Source organism: Carassius gibelio, chromosome B14 (assembly GCF_023724105.1).
Source record: "Carassius gibelio isolate Cgi1373 ecotype wild population from Czech Republic chromosome B14, carGib1.2-hapl.c, whole genome shotgun sequence".
Classification (NCBI taxonomy): Eukaryota; Metazoa; Chordata; class Actinopteri; order Cypriniformes; family Cyprinidae; genus Carassius; species Carassius gibelio.
In genome coordinates, this window is record NC_068409.1 from 15,438,284 (window position 1) to 15,464,078 (window position 25,795).

General features: G+C 43.7%; 2 protein-coding genes across 4 annotated transcripts in view; one reads left to right on the forward strand and one right to left on the reverse strand.

Annotated features, from left to right (window-relative positions):
• LOC127971429 (limbin) lies at positions 1-22,210 on the forward strand. Of its 3 annotated transcripts, XM_052574430.1 has the most exons (22): positions 2-669; positions 778-899; positions 993-1,043; positions 2,384-2,567; positions 3,042-3,157; positions 3,339-3,404; positions 3,511-3,627; positions 3,730-3,869; positions 4,802-5,126; positions 5,274-5,513; positions 5,827-5,996; positions 8,612-8,756; positions 10,027-10,188; positions 10,275-10,510; positions 10,804-10,987; positions 11,055-11,144; positions 11,242-11,451; positions 12,789-12,961; positions 18,293-18,371; positions 19,508-19,647; positions 19,817-19,906; positions 20,107-22,210. In XM_052574430.1, exons 1-22 carry the CDS (start codon positions 531-533, stop codon positions 20,717-20,719), a joined length of 3,792 nt encoding a protein of 1,263 aa, XP_052430390.1. In that variant the 5' UTR covers positions 2-530; the 3' UTR covers positions 20,720-22,210. The 3 variants fall into 3 exon arrangements, 2 of the variants coding, with proteins under 2 accessions (XP_052430391.1, XP_052430390.1); XR_008156849.1 differs by lacking the exon at positions 20,107-22,210 and having other exon boundaries at positions 1-669; positions 12,789-12,950; XM_052574431.1 differs by lacking the exons at positions 18,293-18,371; positions 19,508-19,647; positions 19,817-19,906; positions 20,107-22,210 and adding exons at positions 13,378-13,437; positions 17,853-17,929 and having other exon boundaries at positions 1-669.
• LOC127971281 (serine/threonine-protein kinase 32B-like) overlaps positions 21,120-25,795 on the reverse strand; it is a 6,512-nt gene continuing 1,836 nt past the window's right edge. The window contains exons 5-10 of the mRNA XM_052574173.1: positions 25,174-25,277; positions 23,154-23,270; positions 22,626-22,751; positions 22,427-22,546; positions 21,344-21,408; positions 21,120-21,246 (exon numbers count right to left, since the gene is read on the reverse strand). Of these exons, the coding sequence (XP_052430133.1) occupies positions 21,120-21,246; positions 21,344-21,408; positions 22,427-22,546; positions 22,626-22,751; positions 23,154-23,270; positions 25,174-25,277 (659 nt within the window). The remainder of the gene's footprint in view (positions 21,247-21,343; positions 21,409-22,426; positions 22,547-22,625; positions 22,752-23,153; positions 23,271-25,173; positions 25,278-25,795) is intronic.

Here is a 25,795-nt window from a genome sequence, read left to right on the forward strand (position 1 = left end):
GCCATACACGGCACGATCAGCGCGAGACTTGCACCGGACCCCGCGTCTCTGACGCCTCAATTTCCGAGCACGAGTCCCTCGAGGCTTAAAAAGGCATTTCAAACGCACGGTTAACGCGCGTAAAGCCTGCTTTCTTCCTCTTCTTCTGATGTTTTATGGCGGTTGGCGCGATACAAAATAACGACATTCGTTCTCTTACTGTCTTCTGTACTGTTACTTTTGATTGGCAGAGTTTGCAGCCAATCGAAGCGCGGCATCGCCTGAAGAATGTTGCTCATTGAGCCAATTGAATGCGCGTGAGGGCGGGGCTTCCCGCAGTTTCCAATCTTTGGAAAAGTTGTGGAAAACGGAAATGGAAAAACATACGGCGAAAAGCTCGTTTCTTCTTCCCGGTCACTCATGAGATGTTTACTTACACTTTGCAGCGTTGAAGAACAAAGAGCTGCTGGTGACATAAAAAACAGAGAACAACATGAATTTAATGAGTTGTTCCTTTATTAATCGTCGCGGTGGGAACGTTTGATCTGCTCATGTTAAATGCGTCGGCTTGTGAACACGTTCTGCGTATGGAGATGTTTGTATGGAGCGCGTTGTTGCTTATCGCTCGAGCTCTTGTAATCAATGCAGCATTATCTAATGATCATCAGGAGGAATCACAGCGCAGAAAAGGTTTCTAATTTCATGTTCTTTTTAAATCTAAAAGTAAATATCTGTTAGTTGTTTTTTTGGGGGAAATAAAGAACAGACAGTAGTTTCTATTGTTTTTTTCTCTCTCAGTAATCAGGCGAAGAATCAGTTCTTTACAGCAGTACCCAGAGGACGCCATCTCAGGCCACGCCCCCTACACCTTATTTGGTCAGTGGGCGGGGAAGAGAAGCACCAGACACGCTTCACAGCGGGTAAGATTTGCACTGATATCTGTCAATCACCCATCTTTCAGATTTCTGTTGTTTTTGCTGATCTCAGTCTGATCTGATGTGTGTTTCATTTAGAGCGAGACAAAGCCTTCAGCGTTTGGAGTCTCCTTCCATAAGTGTGCTCAGGTGTGATTGACTCCATGATCATAGACTGCTGTGTGTGTGTTTGTGTATAAATGAGTGTTTATTTATTTATAAATCACAACCAAAACAAAAATTTGCTGTACAATCTCTACATCAAAAAATACACAGTATTTACTTTCAGACAAGCAATGGTCAACAACATGTTATCAAAATCCTTAGTGTGCAGAACTGTAAACTTTCTTAGATTCTAGATTCATTGCACACAAACTGATATATTTTAAGAGTTTTTGTTTTAATTCTGATTGTTATGACTTACAGCTTAGAAAAATAAAGAATTCAGTATCTCAAAAAATGTGAATATTTTCTCAAAGGTCAATCAAAAAAAGATTTACAAAACAGAAATATCCAAGCTCTCCAAAGCAAGTTTAAATTATGCAATCAGTACTGGGTTTGGGCTCCTGTATGAATTACTGCTTCAGTGCGGCGAGGCATGGAGACGATCTGTGGCACTGCTGAGGAGTTATTGAAGCACAGTCAGTTACTTCTCTTCCTCTTCACAATACTCCATAGATTCTCTGTGAGGTTCAGGTCAGGTGACCTGGCCAATCAAGCACAGTAATATCATGGTCAGCAAACCACTTGGAATTTTATTTTTGGAATTAGAATTTAAGAATTTTTGAGATACTGAATTTTAAACTTTCCTAAGCTGTAAGACGTAACCATCAGAAGTAAAACACAAAAACTAGTGAAATATATCAGTACTTGTGTGCAGTGAATCTAGATTATAGTATATTTTTTAAATTAAATTACAAAAATAACTTTTTTCCATTATATTCTAATATTTTGAGATGCACCTGTAAATGCACTTTAATTTAAAATGGCCTAATGACAGAGCCAGTCTGAGATGTAGAGGTAGTTTATTCCAGTGAATGCTTATGAAAATCTAAGGGTAACACATATAATGAAAACAAGACTGGGCTGAGAACGGATCCTTGTGGAACTCCACTAGACAAAGGCTCCGTTTAAGAGTAATGTTGTGTGTGTGTTGGTGTATGTATATGAGTGTGTGTGTTTTTGCACTGTGTGCTGGTGTATATATTTGTGTGTATGTGTGTGTGTATTTTTATATACAGTGCTGTGAAAAGGTTTTCTGCCTTTCACAGCATATTGCATCATACTTGAAAGATTCAGATCATCAAACAAATTGTAATATTATACTCTGTTTAATATTACAATTTGTTTGATGATCTGAATCATTCAAGTCTGAAAAATATGCAAAAAAAGAAAAACACAGGACGGGGGCAAAATCTTTTTCACAGCATTGTATATGAGTGTGTGTGTGCTGGTGTATGTATATGAGTGTGTAAGTGTGTGTGCTGCAGGTGGACTCGGGGGGCAGTGTGTCTGCGCAGGTGCAGGTGCGTCTGGAGGTCAGTAATCCACAGGAGGGTCGTGACCTTTCGCAGCTCTGCATCCGTGACTCTGTGTCTGGGGTCACTCTGCTGCAGACCAATGGCAGCGTCCAGGAGAGAGGCTTCCAGACCTTCAGCACAGACTCACTGCGTGGTACAAACATCACTCTGAAAAAATACAGTAGAATGTGTTTACATACTTTCAGATCAATCTGTAAATTTACTCTTTAAAATAGTAATTTACAAAAAAAATAATAATGTTAAACCCGTAAATTCAGTAGTCTTTTTTTGTGTCAAACACCATAATGATAACACAAACACAATAGTAAAATAACATGATAAACATTCATTTAACAACATGCATTGTAACATAAAACCACTATTGTTAAATCCAACAGTATTTTAATGAAACATCTTTAGTAGTATAGAGTTCAATTTCAATCGTACATATTTTTTATAGTGCATTATTTATCTTACTATGTACATGAGCACATCATAGACTTAAATATAGACAAAGATATGTCATAGACCAAATCATATTTTAGAAAAAAACAGACAAACACACAATGTAGAACACAAACATATTCTCACTGTGTGTGTGTGTGTGTGTGTGTGTGTGTGTGTGTAGCTGGCTCTCAGTATGTGGTTTTGTACAGGATGAGTGCGAAAGGAAACGGAGACTCTCAACTCTCAACAGAGATTCTCAGTCTCCCTGCGTTTCTGACCTTCTCCAACGCCACTCAGGTATCCACATCCACTCCTGTGTGTATCCGTCTGTCTGTTACTCACTGTGCATGCTGGGGTGTGTGTGTGTGTGTGTGTGTGTGTGTGTGTGTGTGTGTGGATGTGATGACTTGGACCTTGATGTTCCTATCATTGTTGTTTTGTGTATGGAATTTGATAAATCTGATCAATTGTATTTTAGAATGACATTCATCTGTTTGGTCCAGTCATCGCCAATTTCACTGTGAGGGTAAACCCAACTGAACAGGTACACAAACACTCTCTCTCTCTCACACACACACACACACTCCCATGTAACCAGCTGCTGTTGCTGGTGTGTGTTTGTGATCTGTGTGTGTGTGTGTGTGTGGCAGGCTGGTGCGGATCGCTCTCTTCTCCTCGTGGGGTTCACCATCTCGTTCCTCCTGACTCTTCTGTTGCTGTGTCTGGCTGTGGTCAGTGTGAAGTACCTGCAGCGCAGCACACACACGGTCAGTTCAGTCCAGTCTCAGCGCTGAGTGTGTGTGTGGCCCGTCAGTGCATGCGTGGATGCAGTGCCCCTGGGAATGACTCTGCTGTTCCTTCATTTCTAGAGACACACCATCAATGAAGAGGCGGGGCCATGCGAGTGTGACATCACTGCTGCAGCCAATGAGGAGGCAGCGTTTGAAGATAAGTTTGTGGATATTGTGATGTTGGAAGATCCACAAAACATGATTCCAGTGCTTGACAGGTGAGTGTGTGTGTGTGTATAGGATTATATATCCTGGTGGAAAACTAAACCTGAATACACACAGACTCATGAGGATTAAAATGAGGTCACCATGGATACCAAAGCTTGTAAATCATACAGAATGAGTTTTTTTTGAGAAAGTAAAAATGCAGAAAGTGCATGTGTGAGTGTGTGTGTGCGTGAGCGTGCATGCGAGTGTGTGTGTGTGCATGCGAGTGTGTGTGTGTGTGCATGCGAGTGTGTGTGTTTCAGAGTGTGTGTGTGTGCGTGAGCGTGCATGCGAGTGTGTGTGTGTGTGTGTGAAAGTGCATGCGAGTGTGTGTTTCAGAGTGTGTGTGTGTGCGTGAGTGCATGCGAGTGTGTGTGTTTCAGTGTGTGTGTGTGTGTGCGCGTGAGAGTGCATGCGAGTGTGTGTGTTTCAGAGTGTGTGTGTGTGTGCGCGTGAGAGTGCATGCGAGTGTGTGTCTTTCAGAGTGTGTGTGTGTGTGTTAGAGAGAGAGAGTATAAAGGTGTCTCTCTGTCAGTCTGCAGATGTCGAGTGTGTTGCGTGCGGCGGTGTGTGTGTGAGTGAGTGAGTGTGTGTGTGTGTGTGTATGTGTGAGAGAGAGTATAAAGGTGTCTCTCTGTCAGTCTGCAGATGTCGAGTGTGTTGCGTGCGGCGGTGTGTGTGTGAGTGAGTGAGTGTGTGTGTGTGTGTGTGTGTGTGAGAGAGAGTATAAAGGTGTCTCTCTGTCAGTCTGCAGATGTCGAGTGTGTTGCGTGCGGCGGTGTGTGTGTGTGTGAGTGAGTGTGTGTGTGTGTGTGAGAGAGTATAAAGGTGTCTCTGTCAGTCTGCAGATGTCGAGTGTGTTGCGTGCGGCGGTGTGTGTGTGAGTGAGTGAGTGAGTGTGTATGTGTGTGTGTGTGTGTGAGTATAAAGGTGTCTCTGTCAGTCTGCAGATGTCGAGTGTGTTGCGTGCGGCGGTGTGGGTGGAGCGAGTGCGAGTGCAGATGTTTAAGGGGCTGCTGTCTGTGCTGCTGGCGGGTGTTCGGGCGGCGGGGCGTCTGAGTGACCCGGGCGAGAGGCGTGTTCTGGGGGTCATTAATGGGCAGATCGTGGGGATGGAAGGGAAGGTCCAGGAGGAGCATGTGGCGCGGATGGCTGCGCTCGCTGCTCAGTGTAACCTGGAGACGCAGGAGGAGATGGAAACACAGCAGCGCAAACACATGAGTGAAACAGCACACGCAGAACAACTGTTCCAGCACGCACCGCTGCAGGTCAACAATCATCTCTTCCCACAAATGGATCTGAATTGACTTTATGGTTAAAACAAGAACATATATGTTTCCTATTGAATCAAGTTACTTTTTTGGTGAAACTGGCAAATGTTCAGTAAGATCATGATGTGTGTGGGATGTTAACAGGACGTGCTGGAGGTTCGTTCTCTACTGGAGAAGCTGCATAAGGAAGAGCTGAAGCGCCTGCAGAAGCGGCTCCTGGTCCGGCATGAACACGCGTCTGCACAGGCTCACAGACAGCAGGCGCTGCGCCGGCGCTTTGAGCTGCACAAGATCTTCGGTGAGGAGCTGGAGGAGGCGGCTCGGACCGGAGAGCTGGAGAAAAGCACTGCAGACCAACTCCTGATGCAGTACTACAGCCGTCAGGTGTGATGTCTGATCCCACTGCTCTGGGGTTTCTAAGTTAAAGCTTGTTCGCTGTATGCGTGGCGTGAGCTCATAGCTGCTGCAGTGGTTTCGAAGCACCTGCACCGTGAAGAACACTAAATCATCTTCTGTTTGCACTCTTTTTAGTTTAGTTGAACAAGAGACCTGACTTTGATTTCCATGCATCTGGTTTTATGAGAATATGCATTTAATAAATACAAATAACAGTTCAACAATGTCTAAGTCAAGTCAGAAACCATTTCATTTCTAACATTCTGGGAATGTTATAAATGTGTGCTGTGGCTCCACCCAGGATGCTCTGGAGGAGGTGCTTGATGTCCTTCTGGCCAATCAGAGAGCGCTGCTGGCTGAACGACACGTGCAGCGCCGCTTCCTGCTGCAGAGTTTCCAGAGTCTTCAGGCCGTGACGAGTGAGGCGTTCAGCAGCAGCGTGCAACGCATCAGAGATGCACAAACACACGGGTACATCTGACACGCTACAACCTCACCATCACACATTACATACAACACCATGTCTTTCTAAATGTCTACACTTCGTCTGTTAAAATGAGAGGATTTGTGAGCATGCAAATTTCAGCACTGCTGTAATTGGATTCTAACTTAATCTCCTCTGATTGGACACTGCTTACCAGAAATCACTAGCTATGCGTGTGATTGGTTACATTTGCGCAATGCTTTAAATGTGTTGTGAATAGAATCTGCCTATGCTTGCATATGTACATCTTTTTAAAGGGGTTATATAATGTGATTTCAAGTTTTTCTTTCTCTTTGGAGTGTTACAAGCTCTTGGTGCATAAAGAAGATCTGTAACGTTGCGAAGACTAAAGTCTCAAATCCAAAGAAATATTCCTTATAAAAGTTAAGTCAACCATGTTCTCCTAAAACACCTTGTTCTAACACGGCCCACATCTCTACGTTACTGAGTGGGAAGATCTGCAAAGCACCGCCCAAATGTTCACGCAAAGAAAGAAGTCGTAAGTTATTCTCTGTGTTGCCTCCGTCGTGTCCTGGAGACGATGGGTGTTTCACTCGGAAAGTGAAGCTACTTGTTTGGTCTTCCAAAAGAGCACACGACTAGAAATCAGTGGTTAATTCACAACAGCTGTATCCAGAACAGTTCAACCCAAATATTCAGCGCATTTTACGAAGATAAGTGTTTCCTGCGAGAGTAGAGTACAATGCTGGTGTCTGTTTCTACAAAGTGGGGCATTTCCGACTTTGCAAGTTGTGTTGGATAAGTGTCTGCTAAATAGCCGTGTTTCCACTGTCGAGCGTAAACCGGGCGTGCTAGTGTGCGCCAGGACCAGTCGTGTTTCCACTGTCACTTCCGGGGCTTCCTCGGGGCCAACGGCCAGGGTTTTCTGGCCCGACGAAAACCTTGGGCCAAAGCGGGCCAGCTGGGGCTAGAGGAGGAGTTATGAACAAAGAGGAGTTTCTCAGTGTCTGGAGAGCGTCAGCGCAGATCATTTCAGAAAGATAACCGCTTTAACACCAGCATTAAAGACGTTTTAAAATAAGTTAAGCTCAAAACTCACTCTTAGTTAGCAGCAAGTGTTTGAAATAACTTGATCCGATGTGGATCATAATCACTAAACAAGGCAGAAACATTTATAAACGATGCAAAAGATCAACAATTACATTACCATAGTAAACATGGTAAATCAGACATCAGCTTCTTATTCTCTATCACAATCGTGTATTTATTTAGTAACTTATATTATCTCACACAAGCCTCATCTCGAGAGTTTAGCTCCTCAGTATCATAAAAATATAATAATGTTTTTTTGTTCGGGAGCTTTTATAAAAACAGAGATATTATCATTCATTCTAAATGTGACGGCTACTGTGGCTAATAAACAGAAACACACTCGACTGAATAAGCAGACTATTTTCATGAGCGTTAAAAATAAATAAATAAAAATAGTGTATTTATGTGTGATTAATTTTGAGTCCTGATAAATTAAATCATTATGATCAATGTATCACTTATTCTACATCGATGCTTTTGAATATGAATATTTAACAAAGCATGTGTGATCGCACACTGTGACTTATTTCTTAGTTTTCTGATAACTTCTCTTTGTTGGTGAAATGCTGGGGTTGCGTGACGTTGTTCTGAGAGGCGTGTAAAGAGCGTGTTTTAGTGACGCGCAGCGGAGCTTCAGGCCCTGACTGTGGAAACACAGCACTATTCTGCCCTCGGTGCTACTGACCCGAGACTATGAGCCCCGCCGGCCGCTTTAATCCCTGACTCACACTGACCCCACACTGGAGACGCGGCTGATGATCACGTGTAAGAGTAATGTGAGGACAGTCTGGTGCTTCTGACTCAGTCTGTTAGTACTTTTTCAAGAATTAGCCACTGATGATTGAAACATGAGTTTTGAGCAGTGTAGAGTAGTGCTTGTAGTTTGTTGTTCCTCCGATTACAAATACAGACATGGTTTTATGTTTATGCAGTGTGATACACAATGTGTAAATCATAATAATCATCATTATGTCCCCACTGGAAGCAGTAAACGCTCGTGTGTACTGGGTTGTACTGGTTTTGTCTCGTCGCGCCGGGACACACATCACAGTATTAGTGAGGAGCGTAACAATTCTATCACACATTCGGCCAATCACAACACACTGGATATCTGGCCAATCAGAGCACACCTCGCTTTTCAGACCGATGAGCTTTGTCAAAATCTATGCATTTCAGAAGAGGAGAAACCATAATGTACAGTTTGTGGAAAATAATGGGTTTTTTAAACTTAAACTGCATAAACACATTTCATTACACCAAACACAAAATAATGTTCTTTTTAGCAATGTCTGAAAACATTAAAATTAGTTGTGCTTGCTGCTTTTGTGCCACATATAAGTAACAATTTATATGTTTAGACATTTTATGGTTAAGATATTTATATTGTGCGGGAGTCCCGAAAATCATTTTATTCTCCCTCACACACACACACACACACACACACACACATGATCTACAATATTACTGTACTCTTATCACTTGTGTCTCACTATACACTTTTTCTTTCCTTTAGAACAGATATTTATTGTGTGTGTGTGTGTGTGTTTAGGGAGTGTGGTTTCTCCCAACAGTGTTTGGATGTTCATCTGGAGATTCTGCGGGTCAAACAGAATTTAGAAGAAAGCGTGAGTCGTGAGCGCAGCGCCATCCGCTGTGACATCATCAAGAATAGACGACAGCTGCTGTCTGAGAAGGTGTGTGTGTGTGTGTGTGTGTTTGAGCTGTGTTAAGGTATAAACCTGTTAAGTCTGACATTAAATAAGACACTTGTTGGGAACTCAGAAACGAAGACCAGGAGACTCTTGGGTAATCTTCAGCAGGATTCTTTTATTAAGAACGCTCTGCGTGGCGCTGCAGTCATCAACAGTCTAATTTGTCCTTAAGACATTGTAGTTTTTATACATTCAAGTGGGAGGGATCCATACAGTAGAGGTGGAGACCATTTAAACAAAGCATGCAAATGCAATCAGGAAGATTCCAGACACTGGCAACTTCCCAGCCTTGATCTTATCAGCGTAACAGTGTCATTTAAATACAGAGGTGCCTGACAGTATCAGAGACAAAAGGCACAGCTGTGTCTTGAGCTTAAAAAAACCAAATGGCAAGGAAGAGCACAAAGACAAAAGGACATTATCTCAGACACCTGATTTTCCTGATTTACCTCAAAATGTATATCCAAACGTTTTCAGTTCATATGCTATTACATTGGAACCTAGTTTTAACATTTTATACATTTTTAATCCCACACACTCATAAAGTATGATATAGTGAAAATGATGAAAAGCACCTCCAATTGAGCAAGAATATGCAATTTGATGCAGTGAATTCTGCTGCTTGTGATGTAAACCACTGAGATGATTCTAACAGTAGAGCAGATACTGATATAAACTGATCTGAATATGAGTCTGTGCTCTATATCTCCAGTAATGTGTAAATGATCCGCACATATAACACAGTGATTGAGAGCTGGAGAAATCAAGGCTCCTCAGAAGATGTGAGATGTTCTGGAGGCTTGTGAAGATCATTCCTCCGCTGAGGAACAGTGAAAGTAAAGCTCCTCAAAAGATCCTGAGGATCAGATTTGAGACTCTAAAACATGATTGATGGAGAATCCAGTAAAGCTGAGCTGCTTCAGTCCAGGAAGAGTTCATCTGGAGATATTACTGACCGTATTCTGACCTTTACTTCATCACAATCAGGAGAGATTAGAGCTGATCCACCATCTGATCTGGATACAGACTGGATCTGGTGGCTACGGTGACCTCGGAATGAGAGAAACAGACTAATATTAGCGTAGATGCCATTCTTCTAATGATGTAGCAAGTGTGGGAAGTGTAAAACACTCTGAACTCTCAGTCAGAGACAGAAGACATGAGAGACTGAGTGTGACAGCAGAGGTTGATCGTGTTGATCGTTCGGAGGTCTGTGGTTGTGATCGTGTCTCTGTATTTGTCGCTGGAGCAGGTGTGTGAACACTGGCATCAGCTGCAGGCGGTGAGTGCTTCCTCTGATGTCACGGTGGAGCAGTACCTGCAGAAATGGACCGAAATCCTGATGTACCAGAGCAATGAACTCTCAGAACTCATCAATCACCTGGATGAAGAGACGGCAGGCAGGACACGCAAGGTACTGTGGGATATGAGCGTGCTGCAGGAGTGAGGTGTGTGTCTGTGGTGTGACTCCTGTGTGTGTGTGTGTGTGTGTGTGTGCAGATGAGTCTGTGTGTGCTGCAGGCGTCACTGGCGGAGCTGAAGGTGCATGTGTCTGCGTGGTGTCCAGGAGCTGCGCAGCTGCTGCCGCAGACGGAGCAGATTCAGGAGCGTCTGCAGTGTTTGGGGAAGGCAGCGTCCCACGAGCTGCGATCCGCTCAGAGCTGCATCCGACAGCATCAGCAGCAGGAGCTTGATCAGCAGCGCAGCATCAGAGACGCCTTCTCACAATACTGCAGGTCTGCTTCACACATCAGTACTGTTTTTATTAGGAATTAGACATTTCTGTACTTTTGCATTTTTATTTCAGTTTTATTTTATTAGATAGACTTAATAAAATTTGGTAACATAAGGGTTTAAGTTGAAAGTAGGTAAATAACTGTATTTAAGTAACTGTATTTTGAGACAGTAAATGTTTATAACAAACAGTGGTTTGTGGCTTTAGTTTACTACAGTAACCCTGGACTGATGCAGTTTAGTTCATCTGAGTGGTAACACACGAGACGTGTGTGTGTGTGTGTGTGTGTGTCAGCTGCGTGTGTGCGTGTGTGCGCTCTCTCTCGTGTGAGCAGAGTGTGCGTCTGCAGCTGGAGTGTGTGAAGGCTGCGTGTCGTCTGGATCGCTGTCTCGCTCTTCCACACGCTGTCTGTGAGCTCAAACAGCACGACACTGACCCCAGTGACCCCACCGTGACCCCTACAGAGGAGGAGACGGAGGTGAGCGCTGTGTAGAGCAGTGTGTGTGTGTGTGAGTGTGTGTCTGATGCCTGATCTGCACCTGCAGAGGTCAGAGGTCACAGAGCTGCAGTGTTTCCAGAGGCGTCTGCAGGAGCGGCTGCAGCAGAGCGACACACGGAGCGACACGCCGCAGCGGGTGAGAGACATCACACAGATCACATGAGCAGCACACACTCGGAGCGAGAGTGAAACACCTGTGTGTGTGTGTGTGTGTGTGTGTGTGTGTGTGTGAGGCGTGGCACGAGGCGAGTGTGTTTCAGGAGCAGCAGCTGCGTGTGTGTCAGGAGTGTGTGGCCGTGTTTGTGGCGTCGCTGCAGTGGGAACATGCAGAGAAGAAAACTAAAGTGACGGAGACTCACACAGCCCTACTGCATCTACAAACACTCCTGAGACCAGAGATACTTCACACTGACATCACACACACCATCAACACACACCGGCTGGTGAGCGCACACACACACACACACACACACACACTCTGACCTTTCCTGCACGTCAGTGTTTGTGCAGTTTTATCTTCTGTGTGTTGTTCAGTTGTGCTTTAGTAGTTTTTAAAGTGCTATAAATCAGCAGAACAGATGTTAATATTCTACTAGAATGCTGGATCTCATCCAGATTGATGCGATCAGTTCTTCAAAGAGGTTTGTTCACACAGAAATTATAGTTCTGTTATCATTCATTCACCCTCATGTCGTTCCAATCCCATAAGACTTGAGTTCATGTGTGATCTAGAAAACATGGTGAAATTCTACCTTTTTAGTTTAGATACCATATGAAAGCTGAGTTCAAACCCTTTGAAAGCTTGAACATAACAAAAGTTATGGCTGTCTGAAGTTGGCTCATAGTTATGATTTTCCGGAATGTAATTTTGAGAAAAGCTTCTTCTAGTGAACGATCTCTGTCTGTCAGAAGCACTATACTCCATCATTACACAAACAGACTGACATTACCCAGAAGAGGACCGTTCTCTGTCTGTCATGATGCGCACAGTCTCTGAACGTCTGATCACTCCTGTGTTTGGACGGCACTAATAGTGTAGCTTGTAGAAAACATGTGCATATTACAGACTGTCATCACACTCCTCTTTTCTCTCTCTGAATGTTAATGGCTCCGCCATATCATGATATTAAAATTAATTCATTAAATAAAACTTTGCGTGCAGGACTGGCGGGTTGATACACCTCTATTATACATGTTGCTTGATTTATTTTGATAGGTTAGCTGTTTTTGAGTTGTTAAGAGAAAGCAGCGTGTTCTTAACATGAGAGAAACAGTCTTTTCTGCTCGCTGCAATAAATCCCTGTTTTTCTGCAATAAGTGAATTTCGCCAAGATATTTTTAGAGATGATAGACAAGATCTTGTAGAATTATAATTGATTGAAACCCTAATTTTGACAAGAGTTACAATCTACTTTTCAAATTTCCTGAGAACTTCCCAGCATGCATCATGTATGTAAACTCAACTGAAGATATTTAATGAAAGCTGCGCAGATTCTGTCCTTCCTCGAGCCCAAGTAACCAAAAATATTCACTAACCCTAAGATCATAAAAGCACTGTAAAATTAATCCTCATGAATCAAGCTCTTTAACTCAAATTTTAGAAGATTGCTTTACATGATGAACCGATTTAATTTAGGTTTTTATTCACATAAAATCACCTGTTTAGCCTTTATAGTCTTTTAGGATCTCTCTTTTGCTTGCCTGGACTTTCATTATTCTCGTTTTGATTCTGATGTTCCTGTCGAGTGTCACGAGTGAAACCATCTCTGTCTCTGTCGAGGCTCTTGAGGAGGCGGAGCTCCGGCTTCAGTGGGAGGAGTCAGTGGATGGGCGGGGCTGTGTGAGCTCAGATGATAAGGATGATGATGAAGAGGAGGATGTGTTCATGGTGGACGGTGGAGTCGCGGCTGTCCTGCAGGAGGCGCTCTTCAGGAGGCAGCGGGTGATTGACAGGTGCAGCTCACCATTATACTGATTATTTGTGTGTTGCCCGGTTCACTCCTGCTGTTAACATCCGTCTCAGCTGACTCTGTTACATCAGATTAATTCATCTGTTGTAAAATTCATCATTATTCTTGTTAAGCAGGTTGTGTAGAGTCAGAATCAGATTCTACATACAGATGAATGACAGACAGACAGAGACTCACGTCGCTCAGGGCAAACACACAGTAAGAATCTCTGTCTGTGAGAAGGATTGATGGACCAATCATCAATAACTCTATCAATGTCATGCTCCCTGACAGCGGATGATTGACAGCTGAGTGGGCGGAGTCACTGCTGATCATCAGTGTAACATGACAGGAGTCACTGCATAAACTACTGAGACTAGCATTATAAGCTGCTTTTTTGTTTGTTTGTTTTCTTTAAAGGTTAGGTTCAGCCAAAAATTGTAATTCATCCATCTTCTACTCCCCATCGAAGCATCCAAGGTGTGTGTGACTTTCCTCTTTCAGAATAATCCATTCAGAGTTATATGAAATATTGTCCTCTCTCTTCCCAGTCTTTTATGGGGGTGAGCGGGTGTTTGTTGTCAACAGTTGAGAAGACGTGAAATAAAGTGCACAGATCTGTAATACAACGTCCCTCACACGACTCCTGGGGGTGAATAAAGGCACCCTGTAAGATTCAAGATTTTTATTCGTCAAATATTTATATATACAATATTTATAAATAATTATATATAGCATATATAACCAGCAGTGAAATGTGAGTCCGGTCCGCTCCATGGACAGTGCAATTATTAAAGAAAACAACACAGATGAAAATATACATAAATATAGCTATGTAAGAATGAAATAAAAGTAAACAATAAAAATATAAGAATAAAATATAAAAAGATTGTAGAATTAAATATAGAACATAAAATAATGTGCATGAAAGTAAACTGTAGTCTTAAATATTAAGATACACAGGGATGTACAAGTGGCAAATGTGCAAACAGGGTGACACTGTCAGTGTGTCTATGTGAGGCAGTGAATGATGAAGATCTTACTGATAAAGTGAACATTAAGTGGAGGCATGAGGATGTTAAGAGGCTGGTTTAGAGTTTAGGAGTAAGTGTTTACCAGATGGCAGCAAAGTGAAAATATGATTACTGGGGTGGATGGAGTCCTTGATGATTTTAACAGCTCTACTTCTGCAGTGTTTGAGGTAGATGTCCTGCAGAGAGGGGAGAGCAGACCCTGATAAGCGCACAACTCTCTGCAGGGCTTTGCAGTCTTGACTGGAGCTGTTCCCATACCACACTGAGATACACTGAGTCAATACACTTTCTATGGCCCCAGAATAGAAAGTTTTCAGGATTGCTGGTGAGACCCTGAATTTCCTCAGCTGTCGCAGATGGTACAGTCTTTGCCTGGCTTTATTAACCTGTGTTTGAATGTGAGTAGTCCAAGTCAGGTCCTCCGAGATGTTTACACCAAGGTACTTGAAGCTGCTCACCCTCTCCACAGGTGTCCCGCTGATCATGAGAGGAGTATAGGGCTGCTGCTGTCTCTTCCTGAAGTCCACAATCAGCTCTTTAGTTTTGCTCACATTCAGAGAGAGACAGTTGTCCTGGCACCATGATGTTAATTTCTCTACCTCATCCAAGTATGCGGTCTCATTATTGTTGTGAATGAGGCCCAGAACCACAGTATCATCAGCAAATTTGATAATGGATGTGGAGCTGTGCGAAGACACGCAGTCATGTGTGTAGAGAGAGTAGAGCAGGGGACTCAGGACACAGCCCTGTGGGACTCCTACGTTCAGGGTGATGGAGCTGGAGGTGTACTGGCCTAGTTTCACCACTTGAGGTCTGCCGGTGAGGAAATCAAGGATCCAGACGTAGAGTGAAGAATTCAGTCCGAGGTCTATGAATTTAGAAGCTAGCTTTATGGGTACTATAGTATTAAAAGCTGAGCTATAGTCAATAAATAGCAGCCTTACATAGTTCCTGTTATTGCTGTCGATGTGTGTGAGAGAAGAGTGCAGGATGTGAGAGATGGCATCATCAGTGGATCTGTTTGGGCAAACTGAAGAGGGTCCAAAGTATACGGTATGGAGGAGCAGATGACGTTTTTAACCAGTCCCTCAAAGACCTTCATGACTATTGATGTGAAGGCAACTGGACGATAGTCATTCAGACAAGAGGGTTTATTGTTCTTAGGCACAGGGATGATGACCGATTTTTTGAATGAGGTGGGAACCACCGATGTAGCAAGAGACTCATTAAAAATGGATGTAAACAAACCAGCGAGCTGATCAGCTCAGGACCGCAGAACACGGCCAGAAATCCCATCAGGTCCAGCAGCTTTCCTTACATGACTGCTGCTTCCTGACGCGCTGATCGGCAGACTCACTCTGCTTAGATTGCTTTCAAAGTGGCCATAGAAAGTGTTTAGCTCGTCAGCCAGCGACAGATCTGCTCTCACCTCTGCAGAGGATTTATTTCCAAAGTCACAGTTGGTCCTCAGTCCTTGCCACATGCGTTTGGAGTCATTTAGCTGGAAATGTGACTCTCCTGTATCTGTGTTTGGTGGCATTTACTGCGTATCGGAGAGCATAGCACGATGCTTTGTACTCGCTCATGTTTCCTGACAGAAGACCGGTGTTGTAAGCAGCAGTGCGTTTGTTTACTGCTGCACGGATTGATCTGTCCACCCACGGTTTCTGATTTGAGAAGGTCCTCATAGTTATTGTATCCATAGCTTGTTAGGCTAGCATGCTTACAAAGCTTAATGCTACATCCGTGAACTCGCTGACATCAGATGAACTTTTCACCACCCTCTGCACCGGGGGATCCTGAACGAGCCTATGTTTATATTCCGGTGTCAGGTCAAGTCACCTTTATTTATATAGTGCTTTAAACAAAATACATTGCGTCAAAGCAACTGAACAACATTCATTTGGAAAACAGTGTGTCAATAATGCAGAATGATAAAGGCAGTTCATCATTGAATTCAGTGATGTCATCTCTGTTCAGTTAAATAGTGTCTGTGCATTTATTTGCAATCAAGTCAATGATATCGCTGTAGATGAAGTGACCCCAACTAAGCAAGCCAGAGGCGACAGCGGCAAGGAACCGAAACTCCATCGGTGACAGAATGGAGAAAAAAACCTTGGGAGAAACCAGGCTCAGTTGGGGTCAGTTCTCCTCTGACCAGACGAAACCAGTAGTTCAATTCCAGGCTGCAGCAAAGTCAGATTGTGCAGAAGAATCATCTGTTTCCTGTGGTCTTGTCCTGGTGGTCCTCTGAGACAAGGTCTTTACAGGGGATCTGTATCTGGGCTCTAGTTGTCCTGGTCTCCGCTGTCTTTCAGGGATGTAGAGGTCCTTTCTAGGTGATGATCCACCATCTGGTCTGGATACGTACTGGATCCGGGTGACTGCAGTGACCCTCTGATCTGGACACAGACTGGATCTGGTGGCTCAGTGACCTCGGAATAAGAGAGAAACAGACAAATATTAGCGTAGATGCCATTCTTCTAATGATGTAGAAAGTACATTGGGTGTTATGGGAAGTGTTCATGGTTCCGGTTTACCTAATTAATGCAGCCTAAAAATCCTTTAACGGATTTGGATATTAAAAGCATATTAGTATGTTATGTGTATGCCAGGTTAAAGAGATGGGTCTTTAATCTAGATTTAAACTGCAAGAGTGTGTCTGCCTCCCGAACAATGTTAGGTAGGTTATTCCAGAGTTTAGGTGCCAAATAGGAAAAGGATCTGCCGCCCGCAGTTGATTTTGATATTCTAGGTATTATCAAATTGCCTGAGTTTTGAGAACGTAGCGGACGTAGAGGAGTATAATGTAAAAGGAGCTCATTCCAATACTGAGGTGCTAAACCATTCAGGGCTTTATAAGTAATAAGCAATATTTTAAAATCTATACGATGTTTTTGTTGGTGTTGCCGCTGAGCGGCAGATAGAATGGGCTGCGAATAATAGATAAATGTTCCTGATGAGGCGAGAAGGAGCGCGACAGAGTGGAGATATTCCTGGGGTCACACCATTTCTTGTTAATCATGAAACAAACTCCTCCGCCTTTGGATTTGCCGGCCTCGGCTGTCCTGTCCATCTGTAAAACAGAAAAGTTTTCAGACGGCGTTACAGCAGTGTCCGGAACAGAGGGCGTGAGCCATGTTTCAGACAAACAAAGGATGTTACAGTCCCTAATGTCCCATTGGAAACTTATCCTGGCTCTAAGATCGTCCATCTTATCCTCCAGAGACTGGACATTGGCCAGCAGAATGCTCGGTAAAGGAGGGCTGTGTGCTCTTTTCCTCAGTGAAAGTGACTGAAAGTGACCCATACTCAGAATTTGTGCTCTGCATTTAACCCATCCGAAATGCACACACACAGAGCAGTGAACACACACACACACACTGTGAACACACACCCGGAGCAGTGTTCATCATTTATGCTGTGGTGCCCGGGGAGCAGTTGGGGGTTCGATGCCTTGCTCAAGGGCACCTAAGTCACTACCCCCACCTACAATTCCGTCCGGCCCGAGACTAGAACTCACAACCCTTTGATTGGGAGTTCAACCCTCTAACCATTAGGCCACGACTTCCCCCTGTCTGACTTCCCTAAAGTGTCCTGAAACAGGTCAGTGAAGCGGTGTCCAATGTCCAAAAGTGTTTCTTTGTCGTAAATGATCAGTGCAGAGGTAATGTGTGTAAAAAGAGAAAGCAAAAGTTGGTAAAAAAAAAAAAAAGTAAATAAAAACATATTCTAAGCGGAGCGAGTCAGCAGAGGTGAGGAAAACAGTGTTTATTACATTTGATATCTGGATTAATATCTTACAAAAACATGGATTCTCTACAGGGGGCCTTTATTCACCCCCCAGATGTTTTATTACAGATCCTCGCACTTTATTTCACGTCTTCTGAACTGATGACCATGAACACCTGCTCACCCCCCATTGAAAGACTTTGAAGAGCAAGGACAATATTATAATATTTAATATAACTCTGATTGGATTATCCTGAAAGTCACACACACCTCGGATGCTTCGAGGGTGAGTAGAAGATGGATGAATTTCATTCTTGGGTGAACCAACCCTTAAAGACTGTTCATGTCCTCATAAAGTCAGTTTTATGAATGTGTAGACTGGTCAAATTTGAGTTTGAAAAGTAATATTAACATCTAGACTGAGATCCCATTTACACTGAGACAGATCTTAATATCAGCTGTAAACAAACCATGAGGTGCAGACACACTCTTCATCATCATCATCATGTGTAGATTCATGTGGAGATACTGACCGTGTGTGTGTGTGTGTGTGTGTGCGTGTGTCTCAGAGTGCTGCGGAGGAATCAGACACTCGAGCATCAACAAGATCAGCTTCAGCTGAAGAGACTGCAGACGTACTGCGAGCAGGTCAGCCGTCCGTCCGTCTGTTCTGTTCTCAGCTCGTCATCACACATTCTCACGGACTTGAATAATTATTTAGGATAATTGTGAGTCTCCTCATCATGGATGTCAATCTATACGATGTTTGATAGGGAGGCAGTGCAGTGTGGACAGGACCGGGCTAATATGGTCATACTTCCTGGTTCTAGTAAGAACTCTTGCTGCTGCATTTTGGACTAGCTGTAGTTTGTTTACTAAGCGTGCAGAACAACCACCCAATAAAGCATTACAATAATCTAACCTTGAGGTCATAAATGCATGGATTAACATTTCTGCATTTGACATTGAGAGCGTAGGTCAATCTCATTTCAGTGAAGTTACTGTTAAATTGTAAAGTAAAAAAAATAAATTAATTATTTTACACTTCACAAGTACTATCAATCAACTTAATTACGGTTAATTTTCTTAAATAAGACATCCTTGATGACGTACACAGCCTACAAATGTGACCTCTGGAGGAAAATTAAACGTATCAATTATCTGAATAATTAAAATGGTCAGTAATTAAATCATTTCATAAGTTGAATGAATCCACTTATTTCACAGCAATTTCAAATTAGGGATGCTGTATTTAATATGGAACACAGTTTTGACATGGCAGATTTGTGAAATTTAATGTTATGAACAATTTTGATATTTTAGAATTTGACATTCTGTTTTCATGGTATATAATTAATTATTCATTTAATTATATACTTTTATGTAACCATTTCATTAAGTGCTTTGTCATTTATTATAGATTTCATCTGTGGATTTCATACAAGCAAACATGTTACGTGTGTGTGTGTGTGTGTGTGTGTGTGTATCATATCAGGACACAACTCTGTATAATGACATGGGTATGACACAGGTATTACAAGGAGAGGGTTCTTATGAGGACATAACCCATGTCCCCATTTTTCAAAACACTTATAAATCATACAGAATGAGTTTTTTTGAGGAAGTAAAAATGCACAAAGTTTCCTGTGAGGGTTAGGGTTAGGTGTAGGGTTGGTGAAGGGACATAGAATATACAGTTTCTACAGAATAAAAACCATTACACCTATGGGATGAACACACTTTTCAATAAAACAAATGTGTGTGTGTGTGTGTGTGTGTTTCAGGATCTGGAGTTTACAGCAGCGTTGGTCAAACAGTCTCTGATGTCTGTTCCTGATCTCCACAAAGTCCTGCGGCTCCTGCTTCCTACAGTACCTGAAGGAGAACTGCTGTCACTCGTAGATGCACTAGGACCCAGAGCAGGGTAACACACACACACACACATGCAGCACACACAGGTGTGTGTCTGAAATGAATCTGTCTGATCTGAATCATGACTGTGTTGTCTTCTGTAGAGCTGCTTACAGCTGAAGCTGAGTGTGTCTCATATCTGATGACTTATGATCATGATTACTGTTGATTTTGACCCGAAGGGAATCAGGAAGCTGCTCATCTCTGGCAGACAGACTGAGACATGACGTGCTGAGCAGAAATCTGTCTGACACTCCTCGAGACAGAGACAGGTCAGTCTCATCATCATTAGAAACACAAACCAGTGTTTGAGGCATTAACATAGACACTGACTACAAGAAGAAGAAACACTGAGAACATTCCCTGCGAACTCAGATTGTCACACACCCGCTTCATCCAGCTGTCACGGATCACTCCCATCATGCCATATGTTGAGTGTGTGCGTGTATGTGTGTGTATGTGTGTTCCTCAGGTTCCTCAAGAAGCGTCAGAAGCTCCTCGACAAGCTGTTGTCTGGAGCTGGACGTTCTGGAGTCGCTGAAGAGACTCAGCGTAGACGCCGCCGCAGACGAGAACTTCCTGTGCCAGAACCTTCCGAGGAGACCATGTTAGAGCCTGAGACGAGGGGAGGTGAGGAGGCGTGGCCTGAGACGAGGGGCGGCGATGGGGCGTGGCCCGAGACAAGGGGTGGCGAGGAGGCGTGGCCCGAGACGAGGGGAGGTGAGGAGGCGTGGCCTGAGACGAGGGGCGGCGAGGAGGCGTGGCCGGAGATGAGGGGTGGCGAGGAGGCGTGGCCTGAGACGAGGGGTGGTGAGGAGGCGTGGCCTGTTGGTGTGGCTCAGGACAGTCTTGTCTCTATGAGGGATGGTAGTGAAGGGGTGTGTCCTGGGGGCGTGGCAGCAGCTGAGGGGGCGGGGTCTCTGGGCGGTGCTCAGGACAGTCTGGTGTCTGCGGAGGGGCTGTTTGTTTTCCACTGCGTTCCTCCTGCAGCCCAGCAGCACACGCAAACATCTCACTCACGCAAGAAGAAACGCAACTTCCTGAACTTCAAGAAGAGCAGTGTGGCTCCCCAGCCAAACATGTGACACTACATTGCAAAGCATCATGGGACTGTAATTGAGTCTTTTGTGTATCTCTTGTTCTTTTATCTTCAGCGGTACAGTGTCCAGATGTGAGTGTTTTTCCTTCACAAACATTCACTCAAATGATCAGGTCAGAAAGATGCAAAAACAAAAAGACCTTTGACCTTTAGTTTACATTCCTTTTTATTAATCAATAATCTTTTTATTTTAATCAACCATGATAATTAAAAAAAGGGACATGGAATAACTTAAAACTGTTTTATTTCTGACACTTGCACATTTGTCTGCCATTTGATTTTGTTTTATATGAACCAAAGACTCTTTGTGAAGGCATCCTTTATTTAAAAGCTTTGAGAAATATCATTAACTCTTCACAGACGGCTGAAACTGAGTGGATCGTTGGTCAGTGAAGCTCAGAGCTGCTGTGCTTCTTCATCATCTTCATCATCATCATGTTGCTGTTGTTTTGTCCTTCACAGTGTTTATTTGCAGCTGGTTTATCAGAAACCGAACGCCGCTGCGGCTTCATCCTGACAGACAGAGAGATGCTATGATTGTGTTCACATTTATTTAACAAAGATAACATCAGTTACAAACTGATCAAGACTTTAAATCAGACAGACGTACTTTTCTCTGTTGAAGGCAATGAAATCTTCTGCCAGCGAGTCTAAACTTCTTTGCACGTGCGTCGGCTGAGAAACAGACATATTTCATACATCAAACTGATGTATTAATAACGAGACCATCATACTCAAGGTAATGTCTTTAAATACTCAGAATCATTCACTTTGAACCGAATGACTTTCTTTCTTCGGTCTGATGTCTCACACTGGACAGTTTTCAAGCTTCAGAAAGGACACAGATTACCTTTAAAACGTCTGATGATGATCTGTGTGATTTAAATCATGATTCACTGATCATCGTCCTCTGTTCTGTCACCGACTCCAGATGAATAATTGAACATGATTACAATGCAGGTCTAAATTCACACTTTTACGAATGAAATCAGCAGAAAGCCTCAAATAAGTGAAGTCAGAACTATAAATGTTGCATGCACTGCAAAATATGAATCTTTTCTTAAGTATTTGTTAAGTTTTGTTATCCAGTGCAAATGTCTAAAGATTCTTAATTCAAGATACACTTCCTGGAAAAGAACAATTAAGATAGAAAGTCTGTTTTTTTTTGAGAAACTCAACAAAATTAAATTCATAATAATTATAAATAAAAAGAAAAACTACCTTCCTGTGAGTTGTTTTTCTTTTCAATTAAGTGTTTTTTTTTAAGCTTCAATGTATCTTAATAAAAACTGAAACGTAGATGTGGACCCTTGAGCAGCTCTAGAGAAGATCATATATAAGAGGGTTTACAGTCTTCTGTAGAGCCGTGTCACAAGTGAAAGTGATTACTTAAATGACTAAATCTTTGTAGAGTTTTTCTTCTTGTTTATTTTCTGTATTTATATAGCCCTACAGAAATAAAGTTGACTTCTCTTGGCATGATGTGTTTTTTGTGAACTGGAACAAGTGATTCATTGAACTGGAACAATGGTGATTTTCATGGCAGAAATCACCATTTCTGCCATGAATCTTCTAGTAAGAGCTAGAAAAATCAGTGAATCAGGGTTTGTACTTCGCTGGCTGCTGTAGTTTGGTGGTTTTTGTGGCTGTGAGTGAATGTGTGTGTGTGTGTGTGTGTGTGTGATGAACGCACCAGCGGGTTGGAGGGTTGGTTTCTGCTCTTGGCCAGGCGTTTCTTCTTCTTGTGCAGTGGACGGGACTCCAGAATCATCTCCTCAAGCTCAAATGTGGGGTCACAGTTCAGACGGCGCTTCTGTGACAGACAGAGAGATCCAGCAGCTCGTGACTCGTGATGTTTCTCAGTGAGGGAAGCCAGGCTAAAGACCACTTACGTTTGGAACGAATCCAGGTGAGACGGATTTCTGCAGCACGGCATCCCAATCCACATCTGCCAGATACGGAGACGCCTGGACCTCAGACAGACTCGACGGGCGACTTGAGGGGTCTCTGGTTAGGAGCTGCACTCAATAAATGCATTTATATATTGATTTATTCTTTCCTCAAGAAAGGTTGTGGGAAAAGTAAATTGCCAGGAAGAAACAATCTTGAAATGTTAATGGCATGCAAGATTTCAGGATGAAGTAAGCTTATAAACTTTATTTGATTAATTCCCCATAATCATTCAATCTGCATAGAGGCACATGTGTTCTTTATGTAAAAAAATGGAACATGTCAAAGCTACAATCCATTAAAGATGAGGAATAATAAAAAAGCACTAATGATTCTACTGATTCCCTCTGATATTTCTCTATTCTCTTGTGTTATTTATGTACCCAGAGCTCCAGAATGCACAAGTGTTCTTGTGTTTTCATGAACGTGAGTGAACATTTCAGCACTCAAGTTCTGATGCAGAAACTCACACTGCGGATCAGATGCTTCATTCCTGGGCTCCAGATGCAAGAGAAGTGCAGCTGCTGACTGTGGATGATGCAGAGGACCTCAGCCGCTGCTGTACTGGAGCGGATCTCAAATGGACGCTGAAATACCAGACAAATGCCAGAGAGACGCCAGACAGACGCCAGACAGATGCCAGAGAGACACCAGAGAGACGCCAGACAGACGCCAGAGAGACACCAGACAGACACCAGAGAGATGCCAGAGAGACACCAGACAGACGCCAGACAGATGCCAGAGAGACACCAGACAGAAACCAGACCAACACCAGAGAGACACCAGAGAGACGCCAGACAGAAACCAGACCAACACCAGAGAGACGCCAGACAGACGCCAGAGAGACACCAGAGAGACACCAGACAGACACCAGAGAGATGCCAGAGAGACACCAGACAGACGCCAGACAGATGCCAGAGAGACACCAGACAGAAACCAGACCAACACCAGAGAGACACCAGAGAGACGCCAGACAGAAACCAGACCAGCACCAGAGAGACACCAGAGAGAAACCAGACCGACACCAGAGAGACACCAGACAGACGCCAGACAGACGCCAGACAGATGCCAGAGAGACACCAGAGAGACACCAGACAGACGCCAGACAGAAACCAGACCAACACCAGAGAGACACCAGAGAGAAACCAGACCAACACCAGAGAGACACCAGAGAGACGCCAGACAGAAACCAGACCAACACCAGAGAGACACCAGAGAGACACCAGACAGACGCCAGACAGATGCCAGAGAGACACCAGAGAGACGCCAGACAGACATCAGAGAGACGCCAGACAGAAACCAGACCAACACCAGAGAGACACCAGACAGACGCCAGACAGATGCCAGAGAGACACCAGACAGAAACCAGACCAACACCAGAGAGACACCAGAGAGAAACCAGACCAACACCAGAGAGACACCAGAGAGAAACCAGACAGACGCCAGAGAGACACCAGACAGACGCCAGAGAGACACCAGACAGACGCCAGAGAGACACCAGACAGACGCCAGAGAGATGCCAGACAGAAACCAGACCAACACCAGAGAGACGCCAGACAGACGCCAGAGAGACACCAGAGAGTCACCAGACAGACGCCAGACAGACGCCAGAGAGACACCAGAGAGACGCCAGACAGACGCCAGAAAGACACCAGACAGACGCCAGAGAGACGCCAGAGAGACGCCAGACAGACGCCAGACAGACGCCAGAGAGACGCCAGAGAGACACCAGACAGACGCCAGACAGACGCCAGACAGACGCCAGAGAGACACCAGAGAGACGCCAGAGAGACACCAGACAGACGCCAGACAGACGCCAGAGAGACGCCAGAGAGACGCCAGACAGACGCCAGACAGACGCCAGAGAGACACCAGAGAGACGCCAGAGAGACGCCAGAGAGACACCAGACAGACGCCAGACAGACGCCAGAGAGACACCAGAGAGATGCCAGACAGACGCCAGACAGACATCAGAGAGACACCAGACAGAAACCAGAGAGACACCAGACAGACGCCAGACAGAAACCAGACAGACACCAGAAAGATGCCAGAGAGACGCCAGAGAGGCGCCAGACAGAAACCAGACAGACATCAGGGAGAAACCAGAGAGATGCGAGACAGACATCAGACACCAGACAGACACCAGAGAGACACCAGAGAGATGCCAGACAGACATCAGACATCAGAGAGACGCCAGACAGACACCAGAAAGATGCCAGAGAGATGCCAGACAGAAACCAGACAGACGCCAGACAGAAACCAGACAGACATCAGACAGACGCCAGACAGACACCAGACAGACGCCAGACAGAAACCAGACAGACATCAGACATCAGAGAGACGCCAGAGAGACGCCAGACAGACGCCAGAAAGATGCCAGACAGAAACCAGAGTTGCTGTAATAATAATAATAATAATAATAATAATAGTAATGGTGCAATTTGCTCTGGATTATGTGTTTGTAGCTCTGGTTTGAGTTGATAAGCACACCGATCCGTGCAGGAGCTCGTATGCAGTGATGCCGAGAGCCCACCAGTCCACAGCGAACGAATATCCCACACCTCCGTCCACGAACGAGACAAACACCTCTGGTGCTGTTACACACACACACACTTAACTCAATCATAATGAATTGATGGTCAGATTGGGATCCTCACACATCAGCTGATTCTGTTGGATTCGTCAAACTGCTGCTTTTTTTTTACTGAATTTTTATTTACACAAATTGTGTATGTATTTATATTCAGAATTGCATTTTACAGTAATGTTCCATATGAATTAACTAACAATAAGCAATAAATTTATTACCATATTTATTAATCTTTGTTGATGTTAATCAAAATACATTTGTTCACGTCCATGTGAGTTCACATTAGCTCAGGTTCATGAAATGAATAAACTCTAAATAATAGAAAATTTTGAAAGAAATATTTACTCCGTTGGGTTCTTTTGATGGATCAGTTCACTCGCTAAAAACCTGCATGAGTTTCTTTCTTCTGTTTAACACAAAAGGAGATATTTTGAAGAATGTCATTGGTAGCCATTAATGCATAGCCATATATACTCTGGTGACCAGAAACTGTTTGGTTAGCATTTTTTTCTAGCCTTCTAT